Below are 26,928 nucleotides of genomic sequence, written 5' to 3' on the forward strand. Positions count from 1 at the left end.
TTTTTAGCCCTTGAATCTTCAGATGCAATTGCTTTTAGGATTTTCAGCCTGGTGGAAAAAAATTAAGTCTGGGACAAAAATGGTCCCAAAGTTGTCTAATGCTTCAAACTTAAGCAATAACACTTACTGAAACACTTTTCCCTCTCAGCTGATAGAAAGTTTACCATACAAACTGTTGTGGTTTACCATCCTTACTTAGCATGTTTCTCACACAACTTTCAATTCCTAAGATTCCTAGCATAATATTGCAAGAAGTGTGAAAAGAATAAATAAAATCTTACATGTATAATTCTCTTGAATGTGGCCTTCTAACATCAAAGCACTACCTTAACCAACATCACTTAATACTCTGATATGCTAGTCTGCTAAACTGATATATAATTCAATTATAAACAGAGTTCTTGCTGTATTCAGATGAAGTCCCCCAACAATTCAATTCAAGCACAGCACAAAAAGATAAACTAATACAATATATTAATAACTACTGATATATAGTGAATATCTAATATTTATTGTGTCCCATAATTGGTGTCAACAGATGAATACAACTCAACAACCGCAGCATATCTAGGCCATTTTCAAACATTTCTTTGCTCTAGAGGGAATTTGATGTTTCAATTATCAGCTTGACAGACAAGGAATTCAATTGGTTTAATTCATCAGCTAGAAAAAGAGTGCAACAGAATAAGATTTGCTCAAAGTGACTAGATAGATGGTATAGACATATAATTTTAATTGGACATCAGGGAGATAAAAAAGGAGCTGTTATCTGTCTAAAAATCCACCTCATCCTCCTACACTGGCTATGGAATATCTGTATTGTGGGATAAAAAGGACAATTCAACTGTTTAACACCTACATAATAATTGCATCTGCTGACATATTACTTTTGGTCCCTGTGCCAATGATGTTAGTTTGTTTGGATTTTCCTTTTGAACATGGAAGGAGAAAATCAGCTAGATGTTGTACTGCATAGACTGGAGCAGAATTGGAGGACTTTGACTTCTATAGTCATTTGAAGAAAGGTGAGATATGTCAGGGATTAGTAAGAAAATATGTCAAGTACCAAACAATGGGAAATGCCCACACATTTTTGTAATGATTTCTCTGGAGAGAGAGTTGAGCCAAGAGTTAATTGGCTCAACTTCTCCAAATCAACAAAAGCCCCATGACAACATGAAGATATAAGGAGGCAATACCAATAGGTTGCCTTAGTTTCTAGCCTGCAACACGCTGTTTGCTGTTGTATTTTCCATTTTTTTGCAACTCCTTCATGATGCCATGAACTGGATGCAATACTCAGTGGATTCTAATCAACACGAAGAAAAATAATAATGATAATAAAATAATAAAAGGGAATATAAATATTCTTATCAAAAATGCTTATCTAGAATAATTGTAAACTTACTACATCGGAAGAAATGGCATTTTCCACAAACTCTTCCAGAAGCTTTTTCAATAAAACACCAAGGGAAAGTTGTTGTTTTTTTCTAACACACTACAATCAAGCTTTTTATAGAATACAAAAGAATAAAAAGATCACATTTCTAGGCTTTTCTATGCTGAGTAGCACTTGCCCCCCCTCCTGTTATCTAGGTTTCTCCTCTTTCCCAGGATTTCTCAAAGATAAGGACCAGGTGTTTGCCAAGTCTATCATCATGTTCTCGCAATACCCTAAAATGCAACTGGCAACCCTGGCAGTTATACAGTAGTTGTAAATTGTAACATTCATAAAATGAATCACAATTGAAAAGAGATGTGGCTATATATACAAATTCTAATTCCCTGATTATAATATTCCCTGATCTGAAAAAAATTGTTTAAATAATCAACCCACATCCTTCTTTTTCAGTGTAATTTGAGTATGCATATTTACAAGGGACTTCGTGAAATGAGCCAGGTTCAAAGGCTTAAATATAATGAGAGTAAAACAAACAAACAAACAAAAATCAAGATGTTTGCAAATTATATTTAAAAAGATATTTGCAAGTTTGCATGCATTGCTTTAAGTTTTTTTTTAACTAGGTGTTAGGAGTAAATTGAGGCTAAACAAGAGGCATTACCAATGGAAGCTTTTCTCCAATGCTCTCACTGAGACTAAAGAGAAAAAAGACTTTTCAACGTTGTCTAATTTAAAAAAAAATATGCCTCAAACAAACTTTTTTTTTTTACTACTGGAAATATTGGGATATTATGTTAAAAACTTGTAAACTTTAGGGGAAAACACTTGGATAATAAAATTGTCCTTTCTATTTGTGTGAATTGGAAAAATATTTCATTTGAGAATATATGTATGTATGTGTATATATATATATATTTGTTTTCTGAGGTTTTCATGGGTGTTTGTATGTAGATCTTTGGTTATTCAGGTTTTCGCCCGCGTAAAATTGGAAGTATCTTGGCGATGTTTCAATGAAGTCCCATTTGTCATCTTCAGGCTGGTGTTTTCGGCTTCGTGCTTCTAGGAGCAATGTGTGATCGTAGCTGTTTCTTCCTTTTAACCCCCACTGGGCAGTTAAACGTCGCCAAGACACTTCAAATTTTACACAGGAGAAAACCCGAATAACCAAAGACACACACACACACACACGCACACACACACACACACACACACACACACACACACATATATATCCTTGATAGCTGCATTATATATATCTCAAACTAAAAGCTGTTTAATATAAATGTTGAGCTTTCGTCGGCCAGCACTTCCAACACCATCAGAGCATAAAAGCAAGTTAATTCTGATGATGTCGGCAGTGCTGGCCGGCGAAAGTTCAGCATTTATATTAAACAGCTTTTAGTTTGATATTATCCTGGTGTTCAAATTTATTTATTTTTATTGCATGGCTTTACCCAGGATTCACATTTTTAACATAATTAGATAGATAGATAGATAGATAGATAGATAGATAGATAGATAGATAGATAGATAGATAAAACTAGCATCCAATGTAAAGTATATTTAACTAAAGATTATTTAGAATACTGGAGAAAGATGCTTTTTACTATATATATATGTATATATATATTACTATATATATACATATGTATATGTGTGTATGTATGTATGTGTATATATATATATATATATATATATATATATATATATATATATATATATATATATATATTTGTTTTCTGAGGTTTGTTTTCACCTGTCATTGCCAACCTCTACATGGAACACTTTGAAACCCAAGCTCTAGAAAAATCGGATCACAAACCCAAACTCTGGCTCAGATACGTAGACGACACCTTCATAATCTGGCCACATGGGAAAGAAAAACTGGACAACTTCCTCACACACCTCAACAGCCTACACCCCAAAATACAGTTCACCATGGAAACAGAAGCTAACAACCAACTTCCCTTCCTGGATGTCTTAGTCTACAAGAAATCCAATGGCTCCCTAGGACACACCATCTACCAGAAGAAAACACACACAAACCGCTATCTGCACGCTCTCTCACACCACCACCCAGCACAGATCAACTCTGTAGCCAAGACACTCATCTCCAGAACAAAACGCTTAGCTGACGAACAACACCTAAAACCCGAACTACACACTCTCACCAATGTACTAACATCCAATGGATTCCATAGAAATAAGATTACAAACCTAATCCAAAAAGAAACCCCCACTAAAATCCAAGACAAAGAACAAGAAAACGGCAAAGCCCTCCTCCCATACATAAAAGGCACCACAGACAGAATCAGTAAGATCCTCCATAAACACAACATCAAAACAGCATTCTGCACAAACAGAAAAATATCCACCATCCTTAGAAACCCCAAAGATAAAATTGAATTAGAAAATCAAGGAGTATACGAAATCCCATGCACCACTTGTCCCACCATATACATCGGACAAACCAACAGAAGAATAAGTGCACGCATTGAAGAACATAAGAACTCAGTCAAAAAAGAGGAACCAACATCTTCCCTGGTCCAACACCTTAAAGCCACAGGACATGAAATTGACTTTAAAAATACCAGAACCATTGCCAAAAGTGAACATTTTAATAACAGAATAATCAGAGAAGCCATCGAGATAGAAAAACGCCCACACAGCATGAACAAGCGAGATGATACCTCCCGCCTACCAGCCATTTGGAAACCTGCCCTTATTGACAAACGACTCCCTAACCCCAAAATCTTAAACCCCTCTGCAACTCAGACTAACCTGAGCACAACCAAACAGAACACTCCCCCAGCCAATCAGAGCACAGCCAAGCCCCTAACCATTCAGAACACACCTCCACCCAATCAGAACACAGCCAAGCTCCCACCCAATCAGTTCATACCCTCACTGGCAGTTAAAAGGAAGAAACAGCTAAAACCACACATTGCTGCTCAAAGCAAGAAGCTAAAAACACCAGCCTGAAGATGACGAATGTGACTTCGTCGAAACGTTGCCAAGACACTTCCAATTTTACGCGGGAGAAAACCCGAACAACCAAAGACATATATATATATATATATGTTTTCTGAGGTTTTCGCGGGTATTTGTATGTAGGTCTTTGGTTATTCGGATTTTCTCCCGCGTAAAATTGGAAGTGTCTTGGCGACGTTTCGACGAAGTCCCATTCGTCATCTTCAGGCTGGTGTTTTCAGCTTCGTGCTTTGAGCAGCAATGTGTGGTCTTAGCTGTTTCTTCCTTTTAACTGCCAGTGGGGGTATGAACTGATTGGGTGGGAGCTTGGCTGTGTTCTGATTGGGTGGAGGTGTGTTTCTGAATGGTTAGGGGCTTGGCTGTGCTCTGATTGGCTGGGGGAGTGTTCTGTTTGGTTGTGCTCAGGTTAGTCTGAGTTGCAGAGGGGTTTAAGATTTTGGGCTGCCTTGCTATTTTCTGGCTTCGTGTTCGTGGTCGTGTCTCCTCTTCATGGAGAGTGTCAGTTTGCTTCATGTATGGATTGGAGGGGTTTAAAGTAGCTAATGATGCAGCTGTGGTCTGGCTTCTGGTTTGTGGTCGTGTCTCGTCATCGGTGTGGCTTTGGGTTTGTTTTTTGCGTGGATGTGTGGTGGTGACATCCTGTGTGGTTTTTGTGAGTGTGGGTCTGGTATCATTTTTTGTGTTAGGGAGTCGTTTGTCAATAAGGGCGGGTTTCCAAATGGCTGGTAGGCGGGAGGTATCATCTCGCTTGTTCATGCTGTGTGGGCGTTTTTCTATCTCGATGGCTTCTCTGATTATTCTGTTATTAAAATGTTCACTTTTGGCAATGGTTCTGGTATTTTTAAAGTCAATTTCATGTCCTGTGGCTTTAAGGTGTTGGACCAGGGAAGATGTTGGTTCCTCTTTTTTGACTGAGTTCTTATGTTCTTCAATGCGTGCACTTATTCTTCTGTTGGTTTGTCCATGTATGTGGTGGGACAAGTGGTGCATGGGATTTCGTATACTCCTTGATTTTCTAATTCAATTTTATCTTTGGGGTTTCTAAGGATGGTGGATATTTTTCTGTTTGTGCAGAATGCTGTTTTGATGTTGTGTTTATGGAGGATCTTACTGATTCTGTCTGTGGTGCCTTTTATGTATGGGAGGAGGGCTTTGCCGTTTTCTTGTTCTTTGTCTTGGATTTTAGTGGGGGTTTCTTTTTGGATTAGGTTTGTAATCTTATTTCTATGGAATCCATTGGATGTTAGTACATTGGTGAGAGTGTGTAGTTCGGGTTTTAGGTGTTGTTCGTCAGCTAAGCGTTTTGTTCTGGAGATGAGTGTCTTGGCTACAGAGTTGATCTGTGCTGGGTGGTGGTGTGAGAGAGCGTGCAGATAGCGGTTTGTGTGTGTTTTCTTCTGGTAGATGGTGTGTCCTAGGGAGCCATTGGATTTCTTGTAGACTAAGACATCCAGGAAGGGAAGTTGGTTGTTAGCTTCTGTTTCCATGGTGAACTGTATTTTGGGGTGTAGGCTGTTGAGGTGTGTGAGGAAGTTGTCCAGTTTTTCTTTCCCATGTGGCCAGATTATGAAGGTGTCGTCTACGTATCTGAGCCAGAGTTTGGGTTTGTGATCCGATTTTTCTAGAGCTTGGGTTTCAAAGTGTTCCATGTAGAGGTTGGCAATGACAGGTGAGAGGGGTGATCCCATGGGTGCTCCTTCTGTTTGTTTGTATTTTTGTCCATTATAGATGAAGTATGTGTTGGATAGGCAGTGGTTGGTCAGATCTAAGATGTGTTTGGGGGGGTTATATTTGTTTTGAATAGCTGTCAAGGCTTCTTTGATAGGCACTTGGGTGAAGAGGGATATGACATCGAAGCTCACTACACATCCACGCAAAAAACAAACCCAAAGCCACACCGATGACGAGACATGACCACAAACCAGAAGCCAGACCACAGCTGCATCATTAGCCACTTTAAACCCCTCCAATCCATACATGAAGCAAACTGACACCCTCCATGAAGAGGAGACACGACCACGAACACGAAGCCAGAAAATAGCAAGGCAGCCCAAAATCTTAAACCCCTCTGCAACTCAGACTAACCTGAGCACAACCGAACAGAACACTCCCCCAGCCAATCAGAGCACAGCCAAGCCCCTAACCATTCAGAACACACTTCCACCCAATCAGAACACAGCCAAGCTCCCACCCAATCAGTTCATACCCCCACTGGCAGTTAAAAGGAATAAACAGCTAAGACCACACATTGCTGCTCAAAGCACGAAGCTGAAAGCACCAGCCTGAAGATGACGAATGGGACTTCGTCGAAACGTCGCCAAGACACTTCCAATTTTACGTGGGAGAAAACCCGAACAACCAAAGACCTATATATATATTTATATAAATACTCAAAAATTTATTTTTTAAATATTAAAATCTCAATCTTAAAATCTCATGGAGAGAGATAGTCTAAAATATAGTTCTATGAGTTTCTTGTTATTCTAAAATTACTGCTGGTTACTTATTATCATTCTGTATTATTACATCTTGTGTTGCTAAGCTTTGCCTCATTGCTCAGACTTTACGTTCTAATTTGGTTTTGGTAGATCTCAATAAGTCTGCATGAATTACATATAACTTTTTATTATTTTAAAAACATTCCTAATATTTTGCTTGAAGAATGTGCAAACACCTGTCTTCATGAGAAAATGCTTTGTAATAACAAATTGTAAATTTGTTACAAATTCTTTACAAATGCTTTAAATAATTGAATATCTAAATTAAAAAAATGAAACTTAGAAGATTAACACAATCAAAGACACTAAACACTTGTTTTATACTTTCAATAATAAGTGAATGTGGAATTTGGCCAGTCCCAGGGGATTATTTAATGTTGCAAAAGTTTATGTTGTGCATGTCTCTATGAAATTCTCACCTGAAATATGAAACAGCACAGTTCTAAGAAGACTGCAGAATTTTTTTTGGTATATAGATCAGCCCTAACATTTCGAAACCTTCACTTGACTTTTAAGAGGGCATTTACTCCCTAGTCAGGCATCCAAAATATGAAATCCTCCCAAAGTTTGCTTATTAAAGTGAGCATCTGGTCACATTTTCAGTTTAAAGAGTGGAGGAGCAGCCTGCCCAGTAATTAATAAAAATTATTCACATTTTTAGAAAATATGTTGGCATTCCTGAAATTACTTTCTTTGCCAATCACAGCAGTGCATCTAAACTTTAATTTCCACAAATATTTGATAAATTATTAAATTAATGCAAAGCTATTTTTCCTAGATATTTACTGTGTGATTACTTCTAGAACAATTATCTTACCAGATCTCATTTCACCTTTGCCAGATCCATTCCACCTTCAGGAGCAGAAAGGACCCAATATGCAGTTCAAAGTTTCAGTCAACCTATTTAATATATCCCCTGACAATCTGTCTTCCTTTGTTATAGGCCAAATATTCCAACCCAGTTCAGGCTTTCTTTAGATCAGACAGGTTATATAGATTGGGAAATGCTTTTGCAGAGGTTGACATTAACTATTTCCTGCTTCTTTCTGACACAATGCGAGTGCCTTTTTAGGGAAATAGATGAATGTTTACTGCTTCATATATTTTTGTTTTCATTCTATCGTATTTCAAGAAAATAAATATATTGCTAACTTTTACTACCCATGGAATCGCCAAGAGTTGGATTTGACTGACCGAATAACATCATGATTAACTTTTTGAAAAAATTAAAATTACGATTACTTCTTGAGAATGTTGGTTTAATCTTATATATCTTGAAGCTTATAATTAAGTATATATTTTTATTTTGGTTATGAATTCAAGCAGTCTCAGAATTTAGTTCCCTTTTCTATTCAGCTTGAAAGTTAGTCATTTATTTTGTGGAAATTTTCAGAGAATATTGGAGCCTCTGTTTTACTATACTGGTGAATCTTACAAAATGTGTTTGTAACTGAGTGACAGGCATTATTTTGACCTTTTCACTCATGAACATGAGAAGAACTTAATTTTAAAATAGCTTCAAAATGTTTCCGAGGGTTCCTCGTAGTATTCTGACTTTAAAAGTAGTTTTACAGCTTGGGTGTAACTTGAGTCTGATTACCTCAGACTTTTTTGCCTGTTTATTTAACTTAAGTGCTTCTCATCTTTGCTCCTGACAGAGTTCAATCATTTCAACCACACTAAAAAGATTATTTCAAGGATTATTATCAGGAGACAATAATCTCTTGATTATTTAATCTGACTTTTCCAGAATGAATAATAGAATAACAGAATTGGAAGGGACCTTGGAGATCTTCTAATCCAACCTCCCTGGCTCCAGCAGGAAATCCAACCTCCCTGGCTCCAGCAGGAAACCTATATCATTCAGACAAATGGTTGTCCCATCTCTTCTTAAAACCTCCAATGTCGGAACACCTACAACTTCTGGAGGCAAGTACTTCCACTGACTAAGTATTCTAACTGTCAGGAAATGTCTTCTTAGTTCTAGGTTGGTTCTCTCCTTGATTAGTTTCAATCGCTGCTTTTTGTCCTGCTTTCAGGTGCTTTGGAGAATAGATCAACCCCCTCTTCTTTGTGACAGCCCCTTAGATATTGGAACACTGCTAATCCTTCTTTTCATTAAACTAGACATATCGAAATCCTGCAACCGTTCATATGTTTTGGCCTCCAGTCCCCTAATCAAGTGAATGATACCATTCACCAGTGTTTTCACCAGATTTGAGGTCTGTTCCTCCAGTGTGCTGAGAGATTTCCTTCCAAACACATCATTCTCGTAATTTTTCTCCCCAATGGGATAGGGAGAGGGCCTGGGCCTTCCAGGTATGGTGGGACCCCATACGTTCTGTCTGACCATGCCTGGGAAGCCTGAACCCTCTCCCCAGTGTTTGCTTAGGGACTTGTGCAGTCATTTAATGACTGTAACTGAGAGAGCCAGGATTGAATGAGGTGGTCACATAGCATCTTGTTTAATGACTGCTTCACTCAACTGTGGTTCTAAGAGAACACCTCTAACCACATTTACTATTTTTTCAAATTTAAACAATACCCCAGATAGAAAATGATCTTATGAGGTGAAGTGTCAGACACCCCAAATTTAGAAATGATTAATTAAAGGCATATACCACAAAATGGCTCCAAACTAATTCTTCTTATAACTAGTAATATTTTTATCATTAAAATGATTAAAAACAAAGAAATAAAATAAAATAAAATGTAAAGGACATTATTCAACCATGGAAAAGTAATCTAAAATCCATACTTACAGGCTGAGGCTGTTCTGCAATACAGCAGTTGAAACACAACCAGAACTCACTCATTTTTTTTAACAGTTCAAAGTGCAAATCTTAAAAGTTAGAAGCGAGACACAATACTTCAAATCTGAAAGGTATCTTCCCCTAATAATCACTGTGCACGAGGTCCCACAGTAACTAAATAAAATTCGTCCTTTAAGCTTCTTTGTCTACAAAATGAATCAAGTTGGCATCCACGTAGCTCTCTTCTTTATCTTTCAAGGTATTGATTGCAGCATCACCAAACCAATAGTTTCTTCATTTATTAACGTTTTAGTAAAATCCTGGAAGAAAAGCAAAAAAAAGAAAATTAAAGAAATGTGATATAATGCTTGTTACACAATGAGAATCTGTTATTTCATAGTTTGTGGGTTTTAATTGCCAAACATTCCATATTCTACAAGTTATATGCTATATGGAAATGAATATAAAATTGCTTTTTCTACAGTAAGATCTGTAAGGAATAAATCTCAAATATGCAGAGACTCAGAGAATGTACTTTATCTTGCCTTCCCTCCTCTTCCATACTTCTCAGAGAATGCCAAAAAAGGCCACATTAAATATTCCATGTGAACATTTTCTGCATGATATCATAAGATGACACAGTAATAGTCCTTCTGATTCTTTACCAGCAACCTTATTTATTATTGCAATTAAGTTTCGGTTACAATACCCCTTATCTCTGTAGTATCTGTTTATGTCAGCAGCCTGTTCAACAATCTAAGTTCATTTAAGTCTGTTTATGCAGTCTAGTTGTGTTCAAGCTGACATGCTGTCAGACGAACATAAATTGACTACTGTACCTTATTGTTGAAAGAAAGGGAGTTTTCAAAATATAGACTATTTTTGAACTGCTACCTTAAAAGGTTTTAAGCTCCTATAGTGGAAAAATTGAAACACACAAGTTTGCTTCCATACTTTTGTGAGACTGAAGGGGTAGTTAATTTCTAACCTAGATTTTTTTTGAAGAGTTAATGAGGCATTCCACTGCTTTTATTTAATTGTTTGGCATATTCTCCCATATTATTTTATGCTATGGTCAAAATATATTATAGAACAGTGGTTCTCAACCTTTTTAATGCCGCGACCCCCAACCGGTCGTAAGTCAAGGACTACTCAACCGGTCGGTAAGTCGAGGACTACTCAACGGGTGCAGCCCCGTTTGCAGACTGGGACTTTTGGCGGGCTCAGCAGGGCAGAGACAGCCTGGACAATTCCTATTGGCTTTGGAAAGCCAATAGAATTAGACTCTATTCAAGAGAGCCTATTCTATTGGCTTTCAAAAGCCAATAGAATAAAAGGGAATAGCACAGCTAAGGAAAAGGGGGGGAAAATGGCGGACTGCGTTGTTTGGCGACCCCCGTGAAATGGTCGTTTGACCCCAAATGGGGTCCCGACCCACAGGTTGAGAACCACTGTTATAGAAAGATACACGGTATCAGGATGCATGATTAAAAGTCCTTTAAACTGTTGTGTGTGGCCAATTTACAATCTTTTGAGGTTTAAATTAGGAAAGTTTATACCCACCCTGAGGATGTGCAGGAAACTAATAAAGACTTGGTTATTCTCCTAGGTTTTGGGGTAAAGTGAATAATGAGTCCCTTTTGGATGAAGGCTTTGGGTTGGATTGTGTGTATGTGGGTTGCTTACACTGTATGTTGTTTTGGGGCATTCATTATTTCTTTTTGTCATTTCCATTTTTTTTAAATTTAAGTATAAGCTGCCCGAAGTTGTTGTGAGTTAGCAGCCTAAAATTATAGAAATGAAAATTATCATTAAACCCTCAGTACTGTTGTGTAGAAAAGATATGGATTATGCAATCAAAACAAATCCATCTATATACACTGTGAATGTTACAGTGTGATTTTTTTTAAAAAAAGAGAAATCCTGTGTTTACTGATAACATTCACTTTTTTTCATGTTGAAAAAATATCCTCATAAAATTCTCGATATATATATTTGTGTGTGTGTATTCTCTCTCTGTGTGTGTATGTGTGTGTATATATTCATTCTGTATATATATATATATATATATATATATATATATATATATATATATATATATATATATATATATATACATACACACGCACATATAAATAAACACACACACAGAATTTTCAAACCTAAGGGATACCTATGTCAAAGTTATCTTCTTCCTTTTCTTTCCTCCAAGCTATGGTGATACAAAGGCTGTACGTCAAAACGTAATATATTGCAGTGATAACATAATCAAGGTAGGTGGTGGTTTGCAGCATCTACTTCTGAAATGAGAAATGATATCTAACATTCCATTTGACAGGTATCCAGATAAACCTATTCACACTGATGGGCACTATTCCACTCTCCCATCCCAATATTTTTCTGATATGTGAAAAACGAAATATATGATGCAGACACGATTTGGTTCACAAATAAAAGTCTTCTTTGATAAAGGAAAACCAAAGACAAATGTCTGATAATATTATTTAGTTTAGTTTCCCATAAAAATGAAGGCAATAGAGCAACATAATTTCATAATAAATTTTTTTTTAGAAGTATCGTACTTCAGTTATAACATTAAACCAAGATGTTTGTACTTGTACTGGCCAGATTCACACATGCTAATCTATAGTAGGTTAGATTACACATCATGCTAAAACAAAAACAAAGCCATATTACAACTTTTATCTTTTATTTGTGTGTTGTTGTCATTACACATACATATACTTTGGACATACTATGGAAGGGTGAATGCAGAAAATTCCTGTGAATGATGGGAAGAATATTGAACCTTGTTCTGCCAAGTTTTCTGACAAGAATTTCTTGATAGTGAGAATGATCAGTCAATAGAACAGCTTGCCTTCCGGAATTGTGGGTGCTCCATCGCTGGAGGTTTTCAAGAAAAGACTGGATAACAATTGGTCCGGAATGGTATAAAGACTCCTGCCTTGGACAAATGGTTGGATTAGAAGACCTCCAAGGTTCCTTCCAGCCCTGTGATTCTGTGACTTGCACCTATGATTGCAGCATCCCACTTTCTGTGACCTTCCCTGACAGTTTCCTACGAGCAAAGTCAATGGGGAAACCAGCAGGGAAGGTTGCAAGTCACTCTGCTAAGTTGCTTGCACTCTCCCCCATTTGGAAGCAGCCACCCCCCGGCCCCACTGCACTTGCTCCTCACGGGCTACGAACACATCTTTCCCCAACCAGGAGCAGCTACTCTTAGGCCTATTGTGCCTGCTGGCCATCTTCCCTTCCTGGTCTCTTACCTGTCTGCCAGTCTACTTGCAAGCCACCTAGGTCTCGCTTAACAAACTGCAATCCTCACTAATCATAGCAGAAGGGAGTGCTGGGATTGCATTGCTAAGCAACACAGTCATGTGATATTGCTCTTTACAATCACATTGCTTAGAGACAGAAATTCCAGTCCCAATTACTGAGGAGTACCTATAACAAGAGCAGCCATTTAGCAACCACAACTGAGACAAAAAACAAGCTTAAGTGAAGCAGTGCCTAAGTGAAACCGTGACTAGGCTTATGATTTTACCTCAGCTTTCCTTTGCTTCACAGACCTGAGAAGGTCATAAATGTGAGAATTGCAAAGGTACTTTTTCATCACTGTCGTAACTGTAAATGATTGTTAAATGAAGCAGTCACTAAATGAGGGCTAGGAGATAATTGGAAACATCTACTATTTAAAAAAAATAAAAGTGGCAGTCTCTCTACAACTTAATTGTCTTGAAATATGGTATTTTTAGCATTATCAGAAACTGTAGCCTAGAGAAGTAGAGACTGTAGCTCAAAGAAGCTACAGAATTCCTGAGTTAAGGAAGCCTTAATCATTTGAAATCTTTAATTCAAATGGTTCATTTGGTACACACATTTCTCTTTCAGTAATTCCTCATAGAAAAATATGGTGTGCAGGTTCTTGTATTTGGAGGGGTATTCTTATATCAGGATTTAATGGTCTCTTGAGATGACATCAGTATCTACACTTGTTTTCTTTTCTTTGCAGTGTTATCAACACATGTTGCAATGCTAAAAAAATCTGAAGCAAACAACTCTTCCCTAAAAAGTTTTGATTCAGCTTGAAAAAGCTCTTTGTAAACTCATAAAACATACTAACAGGTATCCTTACTACAATTCTGCCATTTCCTCTCCCATTTAGGTAGTTGCTTTAACAAGTATCATAATAAAATTGATTACATGTAAATGCACACATTGTCTTTTGTTATCACACGAGAGCTTGAAAACATCCTGCAGTCCATATATAAAAAAGATAAGAGTGGGAAACTGAGTATGTGAATATGAACATGTGTTTTAAATTCTTGTATTTCTTAGAGAAAGTTTATAGAGCATCTGAAAATGATGAATACTTTAAGAAATGCTAATACCATCTTAATGTCTTGATAATTTTTTAAGCCATCTGCTCTACATATAGGAAATCTACTTTCCGATTGATATATAACAGCTGCATTGAAGTGATGTAAAACCAGCATTATATGAGGACTGGCAAGATGCTAGTAAGAACAGATAATAGATAACTTAGTTTATTTGTTTTGTTGAAGTTCTGGCATATAATAAAATTACGTTTTTCCATTGTAATATCAAGCAGTATCTTTTCCCCTGGAGTCAGATGGAATTAGTGTTAATGGGTCATGCAATTTATTTTAACTATCATAGATGAATTGCCCTTATGTAAACATACCCTTATTTCCACTCCTGCTCCCTGTTAGGATGACATAATTTGTAAAATTTGATATCCATTAAATACTTGGCATAACTGATGCATCATAAAGCATCAGACAGCAAGTTTTTTGTTCTGTGGCAGAAACATGCTGCTTAATAAACCACTACAAAATACAGCATTCTTGAGCTGCTATATCACATAAAGCTCGCTATAAATAGATCTTTGTACCACTAGAGTATAAAGCAAGGTTGAATCACTGTTTTTTCATTATTACTAGATAAGTGCAGCTCCTCCTTATGCATAATAAATGCAATATTTCCCATTAAAGTCATTTAGCAGTTAATATATTTTAAAGTTACAAATTAAAGCTATCTCTCCTTCAGAAAACACATCATGCTCAGTTACTCCCACGCAATTTCTTTTACAGTTAACAAGCCTATGACATTTAAGGCCTTGTAAGGCATGTGGTTATTTTTGGATTTCTGTTGCTTTGTGAACATTTTCAACTTTCAGCCTGACTATAAAGAGATTTTGTGATATGCACAAAATTAAAAAAAGGGTTTCCCCTCTCTTCTTTATCTTCGTTTTAGAGTGAGGCAAAGTATTTGGGCCAGAATACAGTTTATGATACCGATCCAGTAATTAAATTAAAATGTTTAACACACAAACATTTCCAATTAAATGAATGCTTTGAAGATCAAAGCATTTCTGAGTTGGATTTTTAACCCCCAACTATTATACCATATTATCTTCTTAAAATATTTCCCTTTACTTCTTTATTTGGATTGGAAAAAATGTGAAACATAGAGGTGTTACCAATAAAGCATGAAAAAGCATGGGTCGGAAATCTATGATCCTCAGATGTTACTATCAAACTAAAACACCCAAACTAAAACACCTAGTCACATCTAAGCTGGGACTTGCAGTTCAGTACATCCAGGGTTGAGATCTTAGAACATAGTGTAATTAGAACACTCACTACTGAAAGGAAGATTATAGCAAATATTCCCACAAAATATTCTGATTTAGCAAATATTCCTACAAAATATCTGCGTAAATGAAATTAACATTGGGGTAAGAAGAAAGTATATTCAATTAAAGGGACAAAGTTATAAAAGAATATCTTTATTGTCATTGTGTTATCTCACAACGAAATTAAGTGCTGTCCACAGTGCACACTACACACAAGTTAGAACCACAAATAAAAACATACATTATACACACATCCTTCACATTCTATTCACCATTGCACTGCCCCTAATATTGCACTTCAATGTTGCACTATAGCAGTGTTTCCCAAACTTGACAATTTTAAGGCATGAGGAGTTGAAGTCCACATGCCTTAAAATTGTCAAGTTTGGGAAACACTGCACTATACAATAATATTTAATATGGTTACATCTGTGGGATAAAAACTATTTTTAGCCTATTTGCAATAATAGAACTAAAATGAACAACAGAAGAAAATATTACTTCCAATTTAATATATTGAGATACACATAACTTCAAGTACAGATATTGGCCTTTTAGTGCTAATTTAGCACAAGAGAGTAGAAGTTCATTTTCTATTGCATATTAAGTATTACTTTATTCAAAATAATACAGTCTATATACAGGGAAAGCTCAATTTTTGCTGCTGGAGGTATCTGTTGCTCTCTTACAGCACTACAGGAATCAAAAAAATGATTCCTGATTATCTTGGAAAACAAGGAGGTTGGGTTTTTTTTTGTTTTTTGTTTGGTCTTTCTATCAGTGCAAATGTGGTGCATTTTATCCTGTTTGCCTGCCATGCTCCTTCCTATTTCTGGGCTACATAAAGGAAAATGCAAATAGCCTGACCATGCAAGAACAACCTTTCCCTCCCTTCCCATAGGTACACAGGTACAGTAGTTTCTTACCTAGAGCTCACTAATGGGCGCAACCTCATCAGCAAGAGATTATGCTGTTATGCTGAGCAAGTATGTTTTTAGTCATTTCTGTGATTAAATACTGTATGGTTTCAAATAATGATAGGCACAGTGTTATAGTTCAGACTTTCTGTATGCTGAAGACTAATTGTAGGTAGATTTACAGTATTATAGGAGAAACTGCACAATAATTAAAAGTAGCCTTATTATAAGAGAAAGAAGCAGCCGACAAAAGTATCTTATTGACTTACAGGAATCTGTCATTTAAACTCTGTAATTACAAGCAGGTTCTGACTTCATTACTTATTTTGAGAATGTAAAAGAGATCACACCAAATGACTATCGCATATACAACAGGCAACATTTAGAGACTATCCTTTATATTCTTTAATATTAATTTTTCAACAAATAATTATTTTACACTATCCATTTGAAACAAACTAGTATAGTCGAAAATTACAGCCCTCATCTCCACCCTTTGGAGTAATTGCCTCAGTTTTTTTCCCCTTGTAACCACACTGATTCTGAACTTCTGAACTTCTGTCAAGAACTAAATATATCATTGAACATCCATCATGCTACTCACGAATTCCTGAAAATGATACAATTTTTTTCTACAGTATTATTTAGAATACCTTAACTATGAATCTACAGTCCATTTTCTTAATGGAAGTTATTCCAGTTTTGGGCTGCAGTACAGAAATGTACAGTAAAAGTCATCTGTCAGAAATACTGGTAATGATTTCACTAAAAAGGCAGCTAAATACAGTACATCTAATCCAAAATTGCTTTGAATTCCCAAATCTTAGAACCTGACCTAAAGTAATAGCTTAAGACTAATGTTCTAATTATATTCGGGAGGGGGAGGGTGCCAGCCTCATTAAAATGAAATGTTTTAATAATAGTCAAATAAGACGTGTAAGTAAGGGAAAGTGTACAATTTACAGTAATGATTTGTACAAGCTGCTCTGTGTCTGAAGATTAAACATGAGTGAATGTTTAATAAAGTTCACATGTTGCTCCAATACCCCCAAAGTTATAGAAATGCCTCCCAATTTTTTTAGTCCCAAAGGTCTTGGAAAGAACTCTTATTGCTGCCTCCTCTACCAATATTCACAGCATTAAGCTATTCTGCATAAGAAATTTTTACCATCAAGACAAAGAATGTGAATATTATGGTAATGGCAGTTGTTATTTTGAGCAGATGCTTTGAAAAATGACCCAAAGAATAATGATAATTTATCTAAGTTCCAAAGAACTATTTTACAAAGTCTAAGTATATATTTAGATAATAGCATATAGCCTATGAACCCAGGCTTGTACACACCTTTTCAGCCTAATTTCAAAGTCACCCGACAAAAGTAATTGGTCCTGGGAAGAGGACCAATCCACCATTAGGATATGACTAGAACTCTCCACAATTACTTTATGTGGTCTATGATGGAGTTTGGTTATCTGTGCTATTATATTCACAACTTCCTGCTCGTTAGAAGAAAGGACAGCATAAGGAATTATTTTGGGGGGCATATCACATACTACTTCATATACATTACTCCCTTCCCACCGACCACCCAGAAATCTCCCTGTGTGTCAATCGATCACAAAAATTTTGACACACATTACTAAATATGTAACCCTAGCTAGGAAAAAACCTGTATTCTTATTCACTTTCTTCTCCCCCCCCCCTTCCCCAGCAACACTGTGGTAGAGCTAGTTGAATCACTCTACACAGCTGGATGATTAATGAAGTCTATTGTATTCACATCAGCACCATTATTCTGATTAAATCAGAGCTTATGCAAACAGAAAATCACATGGGTGAAGACACACATCTTGTTACCACTGAAATATTTTTAGTAAATTTCTTCAAATGACTATGGCCCTAAATGCTGCTGAAAACTTAAAGCAAAAAGCAAAATAAAATGCCTGAAATCAACCAAGGATTTTCCAACTTTTATACGAATATAAATCCAATTCCTGCTGTTGCAAACTCCCCAGCTCCATGTCAGCCTTACAAATTGATAAACGTTTTTAAAGGCGCTACCGGTAATAGTTGTCACCAGAAATGGTTTCATTTGTCTAAAACAGATTTTAAAAATGATCCTCTTCAGAAAACGGTGGTCTTGTTTATCTATAAAGCTCAACATCTCAAATTGTGACCACGTTGTCTGCCTAGCACTTTGGAAGACTGCTCTGATTCTTTTCTGTTAGGTCTTGTTGCTAAGGTGCCAGCTGCTCAGCCAATTCCAGCTGAAATGCAGATCTTTCAAGGGGGTACAAAGGGCTTCATTATCTTTTCTCAGAGCACTCACATGGAGAGAATGAAGCTCTTGCTGGCCCCCTCTCCCTTGAATAATTCCAGCCACTCAATCATGCCTATTTACATATGAAGAGCCATGGAAGGGAAAGAATCCAACCTGTGCAAGTTTCAAAGTTATACTATCTTCTAGGAGTTGTTCTCAGAAATCAAAGCACTCTTCAGGTCCATTCATTCAGAACCCAATAACTTAACATTCCCAACTTTGAAGCATAGTTAAATAATTTCTAAAAGGTTACAATAAGAACATGTAGTTATCAATAATGCTACCCTTAAAGCCAGACACATAATGATGGCATGAAGTTTTTCACCCATAATATGGCACTTGAAATAGTTTGCAGAAATACTTGAAAACAATTTGCCAGGCAAACTCACACATTATGTTTTAAAAAAAAAAACCTGAAGCAGAACAATAGAGAAATTATGCTATAGTGTCAAAAATGGACTTTTACAGAATGTTTAATTGGTTTCAAAGAGTACCACTGAAAAACTGTGTTAAAAATAAAAAAACCCCATAAATTAATAGAAGAGATAACTGCATCAGAGATACTAACCACTTACAGTACCAGTTAATTTTAAGTGTACAATACAAAGGGAAAGGATAATTTTTCAAAAGAAATAAAGAGTAGAAAGTATACAATTTGGAGGAAAAATAACAAAATTAGGATCAATGAAATAGAAATATATACATTTTTCTTCATTGACACAGCTGATTGGAAAATACAATCTTAACAACTTAAAATTATCATTAATACTGTAACTTGTTTCACTAGTTGGTTCAAAGCAAGAATATTAGTATGTGGCAGGCTTAAAATGTATTTTTAAAACACTATTTGAGTTTTCTTAATCATAACTTGGGAAGACTACTTAAAATGTGAGTAAATTATCCTTAAAGACCAGCCTGAACTCCCTTTTAACTATTAAAATATTTATGGGTGTTTTTTCTATGGATTTTCTCAGTCATCCAAGGTCATGTTGTCTCAAAGATGCTTTTTTTTTTTTTTTTTTTAAAAAAAAGGCAATTTTCCTTGAAGAAGTTTTTTGGATGAGAAGCTAAATGTCTTCAAGGAAAAAAACAAAGTCCACTGCCTTTTGAGAAAAAAAAAGGCTTCTATGGGACATTATGGGTATTTTCTTCTAACTTAATACTAAAATTCTGAAATCATCATAACTTAAAAACACACAAATTAGTATCTATTACAATGTATGTATCTTTATCTTCGGAAGCATTTTCCATTTCTTTTTTGTCACTATTTTAAAAACACTAAAATAATAAATTAAAACACACAAGTGAATGCCTACCAGATTAAAGAATGTCCAAATTAATGTTAAGTTAAATGCCATGTAAGTTCTAATTTGGACAGCACAAGAATAAGTTTGGAGAATCTTCTTAGATATTTGTCTTTAGGAAGTCTTATTTTAGCCTTTCCCTAACCCTTATGGATTGTAAAATTCTTGAAGCTTGGTTTATCCTTATCTCTATTCAATAATATCAAAATTGACAAATATTATTAGGTTCCAGGTTTGTTTAACTGTTAACAAAACTAAACTTTAGTTGAAATAAATGCTTAAGAGGCTATTGAAAAATATAAGGCAGTCCATTAAGCTCAGAATATATCCGAGAAATTGTTTATTATGCAAATCACAAATGTACAAGCCTGATTGAATGCCACTTCACCACAGGAGTTACGCTTTTTGTTACAGGAAGGTATAACTTAAGTGTTGTTTCTAAGATTTCCATTAATGGTAGCAAAAAATGTTTACAATTTGAATTTGGGAGTCTCTCTTCCTACACTAAGGTTCCTAGGGAAAGAAAGATAAAGGAATTTACTTCTACTAAAAGCAATTAACATGTGTCTAAATCTCTATCTGATCCAATTTGTTATCATAGTTCTGCTTTGTTTTTTAATAATTCACCAAATTATAGATGGGTTAAAATCTAAATATTTTTACAATAATTTATCATTCATATTTTTTAATTTTAACGTATACTGATATACACATCTACAGGTAATCTATTGGATTTATAAATAACTAATGATTGATTGGTAGATCCAACAGTCCTGTTAAAGCACAAGTACAGATGGCTGTGAACATCCCTGCAGATTATGTTGTTACAGATGTGTGTATCTTATTAGCACTCTAATGGGCCTCTAATAGCAAAAAAAAATCAATTAATCTATAAAGCAGACTTTAAATAAATGACCATTCCATTCTCCACAAATATATTTGCACTTATTGTATCTCTAATTCATTATTTTCCTTAAATATTTTCTCTTAAGAGATTTTGTGCTTTAATTTTGTTATCTCCTTGGGAATGATATTGCATGAGTTGTCTTGTGATAAAATCTAACAGATGTTTGAATTAGGGTTCTTTAAATTCATCCTATATCCAATGCACATTATATCCAAGCTGTAACCGATAAGGAATTTAAATAGTTATAGTTCTGTGCTACACATTCTGATTAGTGCATATTTACCTCATGTTAAACAAATGTACAGATATCTAGGAATTTGGACCAAGCCCCTTTTCTGGACAAAGAAAATCTTAAAGATGTGTACACAACGAATTTTATTTCATTATTTTAGGGATATGCAGGCCTATCTGCATTCTGTGTATGATGGTTTCTTAGCATTTGTAAAATTAGTCTAAAATAGAATTTAAGCTTTTCTTCACAGTCGAATGGCCCCTGTCATTGGTAAGTGGAAACGCTCTGCCCATGCGATTTCCTCCTCAGAGCAGCAAATCTGATTAAATTCCAGCTCTGCTAATGTACAAAAAATTGCTACAAATATAACTTTGCAATTGAACATTGGAAGCAAGTTCCTATTGAAAAGAAATTCTGCTTCATTTCACCTTCCAGCTACATCCTGATTTCTTTTCTTTTTTTATTAGATACTAAGACACTATTTTCTCTTTGTGCCTTCTTTTAACACTGAGCAGCCAAAGTGTTTGTACCTCAGCCTTAGGAACTAGTGTTTTTTTATCTTAATTTGGCCAAAATTAAATTAAACTTTAAATTGGCCAAGAAGAAAAATAACACAAACTAAGGATGAGGATCCGATACTGTTGGGATGCTCAGATTTTTTTTTGGGGGGGGAGCATATACCACCTCCCCTTTAATTGGGTAACCAGTGGGAGTGCTGACCTCTCACCCGGTATTTTTGGTATTATGAGACTAGGGAAAGTAAAAGAAAAATGGAAATTCATCAGTGTGCCACAGTTTTTCAAATGAACAAATGCTTTTGATGTAAAATGAGAATAATGATAAATGATTTAATTTCTGCAACAAAAAATGAATATTTTAGAACATTAGTTTTGCTCACAGGACACTCACAGATTATTTTTTTTAGTACCAAGATTTTATGAAGAAACAGCACTGAATAAACAATCACAGCTTTAAAAAAGGAGTTATTCTTTACAGTTAGCATTAAGGCTACAGTTATACATGAGGCAAAATATGCATTGTTAACCGATCTGCCTATTCATAGCTGGAAGGCAAGATTGTCCATGAAGCATGTTCAAACAGGAGGATCTGGACAGATTTGAACACTGGGCGCTATCTAACAAAATGAAATTCAATGGTGAAAAAAGTAAGGTTCTACATTTAGGCAAGAAAAACCAAATGTATAGGTATAGTATAGGGGGTACCTTGCTCAATAGTAGTAACTGTGAGAGGGATCTCAGAGTCCTAGTGGACAATCATTTAAATATGAGCCAGCAGTGTGCTATAGCTGCCAAAAAAACCAACACAGTGCTAGGCTGCATTAACAGAGGGATAGAATCAAGATCACGTGAAGTATTAATATCACTTTACAATGCTTTGCTAAGACCATACTTGGAATACTGCATCCAGTTTTGGTCACCACGATGTAAAAAAGATGTTGAGACTCTAGAAAGAGTTCAGAGAAGAGCAACAAAGATGATTAGGGGACTGGAGGCTAAAACATATAAGGAACGGTTGCTGGAATTGGGTATGGTCTAGTTTAACAAAAAGAAGGATGAGGGGGGACATGATAGCAGTGTTCCAATATCTCAGGGGCTGCCACAAAGAAGAGGGAGTCAAGCTATTTTCCAAAGCGCTGAAGGCAGGACAAGAAGCAACGGGTGGAAACTAGCCAAAGAGAGAAGCAACCTAAAACTAAGGAGAAACTTCCTGACATTTAGAGCAATTAACCAGTGGAACAACCTGCCTCCAGAAGCGGTGAATGCGCCAACACTGGAAGTTTTTAAAAGAAACTGGATAGCCATTTGTCCGAAATGGTATAGGGTTTTCTGCCTGAGCAGGGGATTGGACTAGATGATCTCCAAGGTCCCTTCCAATTTTATCATTATTATTATTATTATTATTATTATTATTATTATTATTATTATTATTAATAACTGATTCTAAAGTCAAACACATCAGAGCAAGATGCCAGAGTGAATAATTTTGACGACTGTTTGGAAGCCTCATTTTGGTTATGATTACCAGTTCAGATCTCATGATCTAGTTTTTCTACAACTCTGTCAAACTAACAAAGCTATTATTTGTTTCGTCCTAGACAGTCATTTTTAGGCACTGATTGGGACAATGACTTTCATTTAGTAGCTGGATGTTAAGGCAGGAGTAGACCTGTTTTTTATTCAATATTTTGACAAAACAGTCCTTTTCTCTTTTTGTATTTTCTAAAAAATACAAATTGATAATTAAAAAGTAAAAAAATGGCACTTTTATATTAAATGTCATAATTCTTTAGTCCCTTATTCCTGATATTCAGCTAAATTACACTTGTTGTGACACAACATAAGTTTTCTACATTTTAGGTCAGTATACTATAAATAATTCTAGTGGGGAAACAGAAGATTTAATTACTGTCAAAAGTAATTCATTCAATTAACTGAAGGTCATGAAGCACCTGGACCTTTTGTCAATTTTGGTTTGTATTATATATGAATATTAATAAGGATGTTCTTATTGTAGAAACAGAAGATATTTTGCATATCATAATTCTAACATACTGCTTTTGAGAGGTTCATTACCTGAGGGATACTTGAAGCACTATTTAGAAATTCATGAAAGAATGCCATGGAACCAGATCCAATTTATTTAAGGTTAAATTCCTTGCCATGCCTTAATGAGCACAGTACCATGATAAATGTACTTTCCCATCTGTTCTTGCTATTTAATTGAATAATTTGCAGAATTAAAAGTAAATAGTTCTTCTTTAACCAACAAATACATATTGTAGAGTTTAGTAATAATCAGGCCCTCTTCTCTTTTACTGAAAAGCCTACACTGAGGAAGCACTGCAGAAAAAGAATTGCATTAAATACATCAATACACAAAGTACTGCTTTGAAAGGCTACAAAAATACAAAAGTGTGAAATTGTTTTGTGTGAAAAAGATGGCTAAAGAATAAATCTATCAAGTGCAGGTACTAAGCTAGAAATAACATCACATAGACAGAAAATGATGAAGTTTATTCTTTGTCTGGGAACATGAATTCAAGATTTAAATGATTTCAATCCTGCATATTTGTATTTCCCACCAGTAAATCAAGAGGAAACAAAGGTCCAAGAGAACTTAACTAGACCCAAGTAGCTTTCTAGGACATGCTTCAGGTTTAGATGAGGAAATTTATGATACTCTGATCCTTTCCCACAGAAGACCCAATGACTTCAATATTTTGTGAAGAAAAATATTTCAATATTTAAATAAACAATTTTACAGACAAAAGAAAGACCAAAAATAAAGGACTTTCGTGCTTTTAAGTGGAGTATTACCATAAATGCTATTAACATTTACATTCAAAGGGACATACAATGATTATTTTTATTTTATTTATTTAAGATATATTATACAAAAGTAGTTATCAAGGTCTCTTAAGATATGGGTTATGAGATGGGCTGCCCACACAAGTCTTTTAAATAAATAAATGAATAATAAAAAAATTCCCCAACAATGTAATAATCTGCTTTATCTTCAGGTGCTTTTAAAGCTCAGTTGATTCCTGCTTAGATATATGTCACACTGTCTTCTAGACAGGTCTTTAGTCTTCTATAGACTAAAAAGTACATAGCCTAGATTCTTCCATTTTTTTATTCATTTATCAAACACTAAATTGTTCATGTAATTTAAAATATAGTAAAAATATTTATATTTTTTTAAATATTTCATTTAAAATGATTTAAAAGTACATTTTAAAATATACAAATATATTTATGTACAAATATTTATATTTAAATATAATGAAAATGAGAGAGTGAAAAAGAATGGATTAGCCAAATATACATAAAAAGAATAAAGCACTCAAAGTAGCTGTAAAGTACATTCACTGTGGGAAAGAAGCAAGTTGCATTTAAGTAACATGGTGTTATAAGCTCTCAGTTAACTTTTCCAGCTGTTGGCATAATCGCATTGCTCTTTATGTGTAGAAGAGCAAACAGTTTGTTCTCTTTAAATCTCTTTCTCCTCAATCTCTCTGCTCTGTTGGTGGGGAAAAGGTTTGGCAAAGGAGAGATGTCTACAGAAATTGCTTGCTTCCCTTTCCCCTCCCCCCACACACAAGAGGGGAGAGATTGAAGAGGATGAGATTTCAAGAGAATACTGTCAGCAAGTTGCCCCAAGTTGCCAGCATGATCTCACTTCTCTCAAGAATAGCAAATAGCTTACTTTTTTGCAATCCCTCTCTTCAATATCTTTGCCCTGCAAGAAGGAAAATAAAGAAAAATACTACAGATCAGGCACAGGAGGTGTACTGAGGACAATGACGAGCATGTGACTAAGGGATGCTGCAAACATTGCAATTGGTTGTAAAGGGGCCATAATGTTATTTTAAAGCACTGTAATAACTCTGAAGACTTGCTAAATGAATGGTCAGTAAGTGAGGACTACCTGTAATAACTTCAGAACAAACGACATTGATCATGCCTGCTTAGAAAGGACAGGAATATAAAACCCTTAGCAGCATCCAAAGAAGCACTTAGAACAGTGGTGGCGAACCTATGGCACGGGTACCAGAGGCGGCACTCGGAGCCCTCTCTGTGGGCACCCCAGCCTTGCCTCCGCCTGCGACCCCCTCCTCACCAGCAGCCTCCCTGGAGGAGAATCGCCCCTGAGCATGGCCTACACGGAACAGTGCAGCCGAAAACATGGCAGCCAGGCAGTGTAGACAAGACTCTGCCCTCACGCCCCAATGCGCACAGTTGATGCTGCGGGGCGTGGACAGAGGGTGTGGCCGCCATGGTGCTGCTGGGCTGCCTGGGCGATCGGCAGGCCCTGGAGGCGGTGAGTGGCCCTGCGGGCAGGCAGGCTGGGCGGGGCAGGGGCGGGACCAGTTTCTGGGCACTCGGTCTCTAAAAGGTTTGCCATCACTGACTTAGAAAGTTACTAAAGGGTGCTGAGAATGACAGACTTGCTTAATAAGTTGAATTCAGGGATCAAACAGGAAAATATTAAACACAGATTGTTAACAGATTGTTAACCTCCTTAAATCTGCTGAAAAAGCAATAAGGTGCTAATGGTTGTATATCAACAAAGATGCAGCAAGACTGTGGTTGGAAAAGATGGGTGAATATATCTATATTAAAAAGAGTGTGTGCAAATACTCAACCTAATTCCTCACATAAAGTTATGTTTAATATGCTACATAGAAGAATAGAACCATATTTAAAAAGAGAAATGCCAAATGTAGAGACAGATGTCAAAATAATCAAGAAACTTGAGATAATGTCAACCAGCATGTTTATGGAAAACAAAAAACTGAAGGCAGGGTGTAATTTTATCTTCTTAGGTTCAAAAACAGATAATGAGAATAATAAGATGTTTTGTTAAAAGACTAACATCACAACAAGCCACTGAATAAATACCTAATTTACATCGCTCACGATTCATTTTCCGTGAAGGAATGTAATATGGCAAGTTTTTATATACAGGGGACAACTGACTTCAGTAAGATCCTTGCACTCCAGTATTCATAGAAAATCCAGAGTGGGATTTTTAGCATCTTGGAAAGAAAAAAAATGAGTGAATAATCCACAGTGATTTTTACAAAACAAACTGCATTCATGTTTTCTTTCTAGCAGTCCTGTTTAAAGGCTTCAATATCTTATTCCATTCCAGGGTGCCCTTGTACCCATATTGAGTTCCCTTACAGGTAGTCTTCAACTTATGACTGGTTGCTTAGTGACTCTTTGAAGATATGACAAACTTTTTAAAAGCTACTTATGGCCCCTCCTCCAAGTTATGACTGCTGTCCCACCTCCCCAGTCACTGGATTTTGGGAGATCACATTTATGACCATTTGCAGTATTCTGCAGTCATGTGACCACAATTTGCAATTTTTTATTTTTATTTTGCTGTTTTCCAG

At 35.9% G+C, this 26,928-nt stretch overlaps 1 protein-coding gene across 3 annotated transcripts in view; it reads right to left on the reverse strand.

Moving 5' to 3' along the window:
• The window catches only part of CDC42SE2 (CDC42 small effector 2), a 60,519-nt gene that overhangs the window by 16,091 nt on the left and 17,500 nt on the right, over positions 1-26,928 (reverse strand). For 2 of the 3 annotated variants that reach the window (XM_039366499.1, XM_039366497.1), the window contains one exon: positions 9,654-9,964. In XM_039366499.1, coding sequence (XP_039222433.1) covers positions 9,654-9,707 — 54 coding nt within the window. In that variant the 5' untranslated portion in view covers positions 9,708-9,964. Of the gene's footprint in view, positions 1-9,653; positions 9,965-11,817; positions 11,949-26,928 lie in introns of those variants that run through there. The other variant, XM_039366500.1, reaches the window with a different exon arrangement.

The sequence above is a fragment of the Crotalus tigris genome, unplaced genomic scaffold (genome assembly GCF_016545835.1).
Source record: "Crotalus tigris isolate CLP2741 ecotype Arizona unplaced genomic scaffold, ASM1654583v1 scf7180000020342.816771, whole genome shotgun sequence".
Classification (NCBI taxonomy): Eukaryota; Metazoa; Chordata; class Lepidosauria; order Squamata; family Viperidae; genus Crotalus; species Crotalus tigris.